A 10,732-nucleotide genomic window follows, 5' to 3' on the forward strand; every position below is an offset into this window, starting at 1 on the left:
TCCTTTAGTTTGTTTTAATTAAGCATGAACCATAGCAGAGTGTGTAGTAAAATTCCACTACCTCATCACTGTACAGTTTGTAATGTGATTTAATATGTATTGACAAAATTCCATGAGGTGTGGCATTACATTTGTATGTGTTGTGGTGCACATTGCACCAACAGACATCCAAATTCCATGCAGTGGCATGGAAAGGAATGAACAGGGGCTCAGTGCTGTGAGTTGTGATTTAACATCACTGCTGGACATTTGTAGGAGAAAGTTTCTTGCAAGCGAGGAAACAAACTTAGTGAGCATGCCACAGTCATGACAAAATCAATATGCGGCGTTGGTTTTTTTCCCTTTTTCAGGTGTGTAAAGGATCCAACCTGTGGGAATCAGCCTTCACCAGGCCAGAGGCTCATCCAGCTCCGTTATGGGGCTGCTGTAAACCCCAGACTCTGCCTGAGGTGCAAAGTATCAGGGTGCAATGCATCCCCTCCTCCTCCTCCTGTCAGACCATTCCCAGGGAACAGGTTCCCTCCTGTCAGACCATTCCCAGGGAACAGGCTCCCTCCTGTCAGACCCTTCCCAGTGAACAGGTTCCCTCCTGTCAGACCCTTCCCAGTGAACAGGTTCCCTCCTGTCAGACCCTTCCCACGGAACAGGCTCCCTCCTCCCAGACCCATCCCATGGAACAGGAGAAGAGCCAGGAGAAGCGCAAGCGACGTCGTTATTGTCATCGTCTCCTAGTAATGATGCTTCTGACCATGACATTATGTTGAGCACCTCTAGACCTGTTCATTGTGTTCCAGATCTGCTGCTCATTTCTAAAAATATGCTAGTGGGTGTAAATCTAAAGGTATTTCATCTTAAATGAACTTGGGTTGCTTAAATTCAGATCTTTCGAATCTATGCGGCGGATCTTGTAAAAGCCTGAACTTCAATAAATACTCTCAGTGACAAAAATAATTGGATCGACTGCCTGTTTTTTCTCAAGATTTTGTTTCCTTCTCAATGTTCCTTCAGTTCTACTCATGCTCAGTTCACACAAAACTCCACCACAGTCCTTAACCTGTGCTCTGCTTCTCACAGGTATTGATTTAAAGGGCATTGGGTTCTGGAGCACTGACTGGCAGGGATCCACAGGCCAGCTCACACATTCACTGCAGAGTCACATCCAGGCACAAAAGGGATGTTAACATCTGAAAATTCCTTGCAAGTACGTGTGTGGGTTTGAGAAATAAAAGGCTACACAGAATAAATGCAAATTTAGCATTTCCAGAAGCCAAAGGGAATTCAAATGCTGTGCACCATCCTTAAACATGTATTTAGTGCCTCCACACTCAAAGGCAGTGTAAGTACATTTCACAATGAAGAATGTTAAATTTAGATTAAAGTTTAGATTAAATTTAAGTTGAATTTAACTTTGAAAAGTGATGGCAAAGGTGACATTATGGGACTTTACTTTTACTTCCAGACCTCTATGAAACGTACTCAACTTGCAAGATCAAAATCCTTAAAGTGAGTTAAAAATCAGAGAGAGTTGTTTTAAAGAAGTCATAGGTCTGAGATTAGAAATACAGTATCATTACAAATGCATTATATACCAGTTTGCTTATAAAAGAAAACGGTTTTGTGAAAAAAAAAAAATTACAATGGAAGAAAAGCGCCTGGCTATGTTTCAAGAAGGTCTTGACTTTATTTTCTAGTAAAGTTGGAAGAAGCCCTGTTTGCACAGCTGTGGGGTTTGTGCTGCCCTCAGCAGCTCCTGGGGAGCCCTGGCTGCTCCCACCCCAGGTCCCAGCCTGAGCCAAGGCCAGGTACCAGCACACCTGGGCCCCTGGCACAGCCTCAGCCGCTCTAGGGACTGGGAGCTCTCTGCTGCTCTGGGAAACACTCTGCAATACTCTGGCATTTTTCCAGAGCTTTGGTCCTTATGAGACAAAATAGGGTTAATATATTGGAACAGGTAATTTGTGCTGAAAGGAATTCAGGCTTTCAGGGTTGTGTTTGCTTCCTTGCCGCAGGAAGGAAAGGCTGATTCCTTTTTCCTTCTCTAGCTCCTAGTGTAGGTCTAAGTCCTGTCTGCAAAGTGGTTGCAGTGCAATCTTCTCCTTTTAATCTGTGCCAATCTGGCCTTGCTCATCCCTGGGTGTTTCAGCAATATGTTCATGACAACTCTTTTACAGCAGCTGCTGCAATCCCCAGCAAGGACAGGGAATATCTGCCCTGTGTAACCTAAAGGGAGAGGTGTCAAAATGAAGGTGGGAGAAACCAAACTCTGCTGAGCAGTGCTGAGAGAAAACTGCAAATGTGCCTCCCAAGGGAGTCTGTCAATCCTTCCCACAACATTCCTGCTCATGCCAACACCCCCAAACAGCCTCTCCATGAAATCTACTGGAAAATGTGCTTTGAGAGCTGACAAAAGCACTTTAAACTTACTCCACACAGTGCCTGTTTAAAAAAATGGACCCACCTGTTACTTTCTCATTTATATCTGTTAAAAAGAAACACTGACTGACAGATTAAACCCTCCCTCTTGGTACCACAGGGTGGTTGTGAAATAGCAGCAGGTATAAAAGCCAGCAAAGCCAAAGCCTGCCCTCCCCAGCTGCCCTCAAAATGCAGCTGCTCTGGCAGTTCCTCCTCCTGCCCCTCTTCACTGCCCTGGCTCTCTCTGAAAGCAGCTCAGTAGAATTCACAGGTATGGAAATCTGTTTATCTGTGATATTTTATTGATTTCTGCACAACCGGTCTCACATAGGCAACTGAAGGGCAAAATGATAAACATCTCTGAAAGTAAATCTAATTTTAATGTGCTGATGGCATGACAGTGACACCTAAACATGACTAAAAATGGTAAATAATAAAAATATTCTATACATTCCACCCTATGGCAGTTATTTTATTTTAAGAACTTGATTTTGAAGCAGTTTTACTCTGGAATGTAAATTTGCTTTTATAAATTAACACTGTATTGGAATAACAGAAATCAGGAGACTAATTGGGAAATGTTTGCTTTTTGACAGAGATTTGTTCATTTTTCCTTTGTTCAATCAGAAGCAATAAAGAGCTGTTTGCTGCTCAGATCAGCAATGTGGCTGATTAAAGGAGGGTGGCTGTTGCAGGATAATGAAATATTGCAGCAGAGCTGCTCCACTGGTGTCTGACCCCAGAGAGTGCAGAGGGCAGGACTGACCTGTAATGCTCTTACAGAGAGGAGGTTTCATTTGTGATGGAAAAAGTCTCTCCTCAACCTTTCTATTCCCTCTGGAGTCCATCAGAAAGCCTGACTTTATTTTCTGGGGCTGCATGCACTCTACAGAAAATTCTTCTGACTGCTTTAGACCATTATTTTTATATATAACATTAAATATAATTATATAATTATGTTATGTTTAATATTAAATATAATATATATTTAATATTATACTTAATTATAATATTAAGTATCTATATAATACATATCTGTATAATTATATAATATATAATACACATTATATATTTAATATCATATTTAATAATACTATTGTATATTTATATAATACATATATATTATATATTATATATTATATATTATATAATATATATTATATTATATATATTATATATTATATTTGATTGTAATATTATTTAATTATAAATTATTTAATTATTATTTAATATAATAATTAAATAAATATTGTTTATATATAAATGAATATATAATTAAATATAATTCTCTTAAAGTTGAAAGGAGATCTTATGCTCAGAGTGGATTACAAACTTTCTCCAGAGTTTCCCATGCAATGGCCATTATTTCAACTACTTCCTAACCTATTAATTTATGTCAGTGATGTCAGACATAGTTGAGTTGTGGGGTTTTTTCATAAGGGTACTTACAGGTCCCAAGGCCTGAATTGCTTGTGGTGACAAACCTTGCTGCAAAGGGTTGCTGAGGTGTCCTGCAGCACTTGGCTTTTCCAGTTGTGCTGCTGGCTTGATCCTTTTCTGTGGTACTGGGAAAACCAGGATAAACCATGGCTTTTTAATATTCTTTTACCATCAGATTCATCAGATTTCATAAAATGAAGTAATATAAATAAATTTTTAAAAATTAGCACATTTTTCAAATCTGTTTGATGATGGACTCTTCCAATCTTTGTATAATAGAGGATTAAATATTCACTGCAAGAGAAAACTTGAGAGAAATCCTTGCAAGCTGTTTCTGTGGTTGTTGCTGCTGTCCAACAGGGGTGCCTCGCTGTGGGGCTTCACTGCATGAGCCCAACAAAGCACTGAGGATTGAACTCAATGCAAATGCAAACTGCACCTGGCAAATCCAGAGGAATGCAAATCAAACAATTAGGATTGTTTTCTCCCATTTTAAGTAAGTATTTCCTGCAGATGCTTTTGCACTTTTTCATTCCACTAGAATAAAGCACAGAAATGTATTGCCTCTAAATATTTCTCTCTGTTGAATCTGTGCTGTGCCCTCCAGTGAAACACAGAATGGTTTGAGTAGGATTTGAGTTAAATCCCATCCAGTGTCACCCCTGCCATGGCAGGGACACGTCCCACTGTCCCAGGTGCTCCCAGCCCTGTCCAACCTGGCCTTGGGCACTGCCAGGGATCCAGGGGCAGCCACAGCTGCTCTGGGCACCCTGTGCCAGGGCTGCCCACCCTCACAGAGAATTCCTTCCCCAAAACCCATCTAACCCTGCCCTCTGGCAGTGAGAAGCCATTCCCTGAGTCCTGTCCCTCCATCCCTTGTCCCCAGTCCCTCTCTGGAGGGCCCTGCCAGGGGCTCTGAGCTCTCCCTGGAGCCTTCTCCTCCCCAGCCTGTCCCAGAGTAGAGGGGCTCCAGCCCTGGGAGCATCTCCATGGCCTCCTCCGGACTCTCTCCAGCACATCCTTCTTGTCCTGGGCTCCCAGGGCTGGATGCAGCATTCCAGCTGGGGTCCCACGGGAAGAATCACTTCCCTCAATCTCCCATTCATTTTCAGTGTTGCACTTCTGGGTCATGTTGAGTTCCTCACTCACCAACACCCCCAAATCCATCTCCTCAGGGCTGTTCCCAGCCCATTCCCCACCCGGGCTGTATCTGTGGGACTGCCCCAGCCCCTGTGCACATTTACCAAGGAGCTCAGGTGATTCTCACTGTGCTTTTCCCAACAGATTTGCTCCTTCTTCAAGCTGTGAAACAGAGAGCATCAAAGTGTTTGATGGTGCCTCCACTGCTTCAGCTCTCCTTGGCCAAGTGTGTGATGGCACAGATGCAGTCCCAGTGCTTGAATCCTCCTCTGACAGTTTAACTTTTCTCATTACAACCAACTCCGTGCCTTTCACAAGAAACTTCTTCGTCTACTACTACTTCTTTTCACCAGGATCAAGTAAGCCATTAAATAATATCTGAACTGCAGCAATGAAACATAATTTTAAAAAAACTTTGATCAGCCTCACTCAGGTCTTCAGGCCTCAGAGAATGGAGTGGGACAAAAATCAGTGAAAGAGGCACAAGCAATGTGTTTGCAGAGATCCCAAAAAGTTAAATTTAACTTAGAAAAGTGATGGCAAAGGTGACATTATGGGACTTGACTTTTACTTCCAGACTTCTATGAAATAAACTCAGCTTGCAAATATTACAGCATTTACCCAGGAGAATTTTACCATCTAGTCAGAACTCCTGCCAAGAACAGATCACAGAAGGATTTAAATTTAAAAAGCTCCTTGCTCTTTTTCTTTTGAAAGATAAGAACAGCTTGAATAAAATCAATCTTAGCTTGTGATCAGCCCCTTTGCTTCTGCTGACCTGCTGGCATGGTATTAAGCTCTTAAAAACTTAATTTTATAGAGTACTCACCAAATCCCAGTTCATGATGCTCCAGTCTTTAATTTTGCTGCTGAAAGATTCTGCCCTGTTTCTAGTCTACATTTGTCTGTGGTTCCACTGGTTTGATTTTTTTTGCCTTTGTCTAGCAAGTCAAATCTCTCTCATACTTGCAGATTTTGCACTTCCATACAGATCGTGCATGGTTGGTGTAGCAACTTCATTAGCAGTTTTTCAAGAGGGGATCAAATTTATGCAAAATGTGGATAAATGTGGCTCTCCCTAAGCTGCTCCCAGTTAACCAAAGTTAACTCAACACCAGCTCAGGTGTCATCACACTGAGCCTCACAGAAATAGTGACCACTGGCTCCATTTTGTAATTCCACCTCAAATTCCCTACAGAATTTCCATCTTTAGTGCCTTTAATCATTTCCAAAGGACTGGAGCCCTAAAGAATCAATCCTGATAGTTGCATAAGGTTTGGGGTTTTTTTATATGACTCATTATATGACTTATTCTGTTATCAATATATCTCCTCTTCTTTTCAGGAACTGAAAATTGTGGGGGAGAATTAACTGGTCCCAATGGGACATTCAGCAGCCCCAACTACCCAGCACCTTACCCTCAATTCAAATACTGTGTCTGGCACATACAAGCACCAAAAAACTCCAAGATAAACTTGGAGTTCCGAGACTTTTTGTGAGTAAATTCCCTATTTATATACATATATATATATGTGTGTGTGTGTGTATATATGTATATATATATGTGTATATATATTTTAATTTATTTCTATTTATATTATGTATATTTTTATATATCCATATATTCCTATTTATACATATATTTATAAATGCTCTATTTCTCTTTATATATTCTGTTTACAGACCTTACTTTGTTAAGCACAGGAAGAGGTGCTTTTTAACTTTTAGAACCTCTGTACACTTTTAAAATAAAGAGTTATGATAAACTGTTATGATAAAATGATTGTTTCACATCCATGTACATTTCTCTAAAGCAGCTGCAGTGCCAGTCAGGGAAATGCAGAAAACATCTCTGGTGACCAGCCACGAGGTGCAGGTCCATTTCTTGAGATATTCAGACTGCAGGATGCCCTTCAAGAATTCAGTATGAAATGTGCAGGATTCCACAGGAAATCTTTACCTTGACCATTGCCCTCTGAGATGATAAACTCTGCACAGGGTGCAATATGCTCTGAGCATTCCTGGCCAGGGTGCATCTCTAATTCTGGGAGAATCCACCCTCCACTGGTGAAAAATTGCAAGAATCTTCCTCTGTGATACACTCAAGAGGTTTGAGAAGCCAACCCTACACTTTTAAAATTATACATATAATATTTTTATATGTTTTCTTTGGTTTTAACAATGTCTATTTGTGGTGTTCTGTTCTCCATTCTATTACCTCAGTTGAGTGGAACTCTCAGACACTTTATCTGCCCTGGATCCTCTATCCAGTACAAGCAAAGTTTTCCCTGTAATGATTTTTTTCCTGTGTCTGCAGCCTGGAATTGGACAGAAACTGCCAGCTTGACTTCACAGCAGTCTATGATGGGGCCAGCACTGCCTCTGGGTTGTTGGGCAAAGTGTGTGGGCATGCCCAGCCCACCTTTGAGTCTTCTTCCAACGCGCTGACCGTTGTGCTGTCCACAGATGACACCAACTCCTACAGAGGATTTTCAGCTCAGTATTCCACTGCTCCCCTGCCAGGACCCATGGAGCCCAACAGTGAGTGCCTCTGCTACATGGGGAGGATGCTGATTCTTTTTAATAATGTGATTCTTCTCTTACAAACATCCTAAAGAACTGGTGGTTGGTACTGAGGAATTAAGACTTTCTATCGCTAACCCCTTTTAACCCCTTTTACACTCAGAAATCCCACATTTATCTCACCTATAGAGCATAAGTTACTTCCTGACCCATCTGCAAAAGAAAAACAGTTCTTTCAATTTTGGGTGCTTTTTTTCTGACATCACCTAAAATCAAAATTTTCCTTCTTTTGTGCAAAACATTGTTACCATGCTAAGATGCAAAGATAAACTGCTATTGTCTGGTTAGTTTAAATGGTTTTGTTGCCTAAGGCACTCAGGAATTTTCCTGGTCTGCACTGGGCAGTCAGAGTTTAGGTGTGTTGTAATTTCCTTTCCGCCTGAGCTGGGCCTTATTTTCCTTATTGGTCCTATATCCTTGCATGCCCATCTTCCCATTAATTGAGGTGGAAAGGAGTTTCTAAAGCCTCAGTGCCTGAGATAAATCAGTTTCTTTACCCACCATTCTGCACCAGCACTTTGATTCATTTTCCCTTTTAAAAATGCAGGGACCCTTCGGTGTTACTGGGTTTTAAATTAAACTGTCAGCATAAGTTTTATGGGGTTTTGCTCCAATTCTGAAGTTGAGCATGAAATTTTGGTGCAACTTCTGCATGATCTCAACTGGACATGAACTTTTTCACTGACAAATCCAGAATCATGTGACAATTTCAAGGATGTAGACAAAGTGAGAAATGACCACAGCAGTTTGTCCTAATGTGTTTTTGGTTTTGTTTGATTCTTTTTCAATGGCAGCAACCCTTACATGCTCCTCAGACAGCATGAGAGTTGTTCTGAGCAAGCCTTACCTGGCCTCCCTTGGCTTTGGGGAAGCTCACCTGCAGCTGAATGATCCATCTTGCAGACCAGTTGTGACAGATTCAGTGATCTTCTCCTTCCCATTGGCCAGCTGTGGGACAATTAAAAAGGTAAAGGGGATAAAAATATCAATAAGCTAACAAGAGCTTAGGAAAGATAAGAGCTGGTAAAAGCAGTGTATGAAGAGCATGTGAGTAAATTGATTTTAGTTTCACTCAGCTCATCCCATTCCATGTTTCCTGTCTGGAAGTACAAAGAACACTTTTTCCTCTTTAGGAATCTGATGATCAATGAACCTTTCAAAAGAAATGTGGGAGAATCCACACAAATTAACCCCCCCAAAAGATTCCCAAGAGCCAGTTGATAGCACTGTTTTGATAAGGGTGACTGGAGCATAGCTTTAGTACTTCCCACACTCCATGCACTATTCCTTAACCTTGTTGCTGCCTGGATTGGTTCAGTGTTTAGAAAAAAACAAGAGGAGGGTGGATAAGATTTTTTGGCTGCAGCCTGTTTCACAGTTCCAAGACTCTGACAAGGACAGCTGGGCAGGTGTGTAAGTTTAGTTACAATTCCTTAACTATTCCTTAACCTTGTTGCTGCCTGGATTGGTTCAGTGTTTAGGAAAAATAAGAGGAGGGTTGATAAGATTTTTTTGGCTGCAGCCTGTTTCACATTTCCAGGACTGATAAGCATAGCTGGGCAGGTTTGTAAGTTTAGTTACAATTCCTTAATTATTCCTTAACCTTATTTCTGCCTGGATTGGTTGAGTGTTTAAGAAAAAACAAGAGGAGGGTTGTGACGGTGTTCGCAGGGGTCTTAAGATGAGGGAAGAGACGAGGATCTGACTCCATGTTTCAGAAGGCTGATTTATTATTTTGTGATATATATTAAAACTATATTAAAATAATAGAAGAAAGTATTTCATCAGAAGGCTGGCTAAGAATAGAAAGAGAAGGAATGAATAACAAAGGTTTGTGTCTTGGACAGAGAGTCTGAGCCAGCTGACTGTGATTGGCCATTAATTAGAAACAACCACATGAGACCAATCACAGACCCACCTGTTGCATTCCACAGCAGCAGATAATCAATGTTTACATTTTGTTCCTGAGGCCTCTCAGCTTCTCAGGAGAAAAAAACCTAAGGAAAGGATTTTTGAGAAAATATCATGGCTACAGAGGGTTGATAAGATTTTAGCTACAATTACTCTCAACTGCTGTGCTGGTGCAAGCCCAGCTGAGCCCTGGCACGCTCCTTTCCCAGGATGAAGGGCACAGCATCACTTACACCAACACCATCTCCCTGGCTGCAGCTGGCAGCACCATCACCCGCCAGAGGAGCGCCGAGATCACTGCACAGTGCACCATGAGCAACAATGAAACCCTGGAGCTCATCTACACCACAACAAACAATGCCATCCAAAAGCTGGCTGCAGGGGGCAGGTACAACGTCAGCATGGCCTTCTACGAGTCAGATCTGTTCTCCAAGCCCGTACAGTACTCCCCATACTACGTGGACTTGAACCAAACTCTCTTTGCTGAGGTGACTCTTCACTCCACAGACCCCAATCTCCAGGTGTTCATTGATACCTGCACTGCAGCTCCAGAGCCTGGCTTTGGATCACTGACATACGACCTAATCAGGAGTGGGTAAGGCTGATTTTATTACACTCTCCTAATGTGAGAGGAAATGGCATCTAAATGTCAGCTGCACTTCTTCTATTATTTAATTTATTTATTTTTGTCTCTTCCACCTACCTTCTTTAGTAGACTGTGATTGGAACTGAGTTGCAGATAAATTTAAAGATGTTCCACAGATAGAGCTAGGAAAAATATCCACATCATGCTGGGCAAAGGCAAAAAAGCACATCATTGTATGCCCACATGTAGAACAGTGCCCTGGTTAAATGCTGTGGTTACAGCTCTCAGGACTCATCCAGAAGGATTATTCCAAGTGGACTCTTTTAACAGACCTGCACATCCTTTTGCAGCTGCAATAAAGATGACACTGTGGTAACCTACCCAGCGTTTGAAAACCATGGAAGATTCAAATTTAGGGCCTTCAGGTTCCTGAGGAGCTTCCCATCAGTTTATCTGCAGTGTGACATTGTGATCTGTGACAGCAACAGCACCAACTCTCGCTGTGCCAGAGGCTGCATCTCCAGGCAGAAAAGAGCCATCTCTCCCTACACATGGAAAACCAACACTGTGGTGGGGCCCATCCGCCTGAAGAGAGATCCCAGGGCTGCTGAGCTCTCAGGTGAGAGGGGAAAAATAAAATAATAAATGTATCTATGT

General features: G+C 41.7%; 1 protein-coding gene across 1 annotated transcript in view; it reads left to right on the forward strand.

Moving 5' to 3' along the window:
- The window catches only part of DMBT1 (deleted in malignant brain tumors 1), a 61,124-nt gene that overhangs the window by 48,355 nt on the left and 2,037 nt on the right, over nucleotides 1-10,732 (forward strand). Inside the window, 8 exon segments of the mRNA XM_074544199.1 lie at nucleotides 2,550-2,686; nucleotides 4,216-4,351; nucleotides 5,140-5,354; nucleotides 6,340-6,490; nucleotides 7,313-7,536; nucleotides 8,373-8,545; nucleotides 9,699-10,084; nucleotides 10,426-10,694. Coding sequence (XP_074400300.1) covers nucleotides 2,550-2,686; nucleotides 4,216-4,351; nucleotides 5,140-5,354; nucleotides 6,340-6,490; nucleotides 7,313-7,536; nucleotides 8,373-8,545; nucleotides 9,699-10,084; nucleotides 10,426-10,694 — 1,691 coding nt within the window.

Source organism: Zonotrichia albicollis, chromosome 7, assembly GCF_047830755.1.
Source record: "Zonotrichia albicollis isolate bZonAlb1 chromosome 7, bZonAlb1.hap1, whole genome shotgun sequence".
Classification (NCBI taxonomy): domain Eukaryota; kingdom Metazoa; phylum Chordata; class Aves; order Passeriformes; family Passerellidae; genus Zonotrichia; species Zonotrichia albicollis.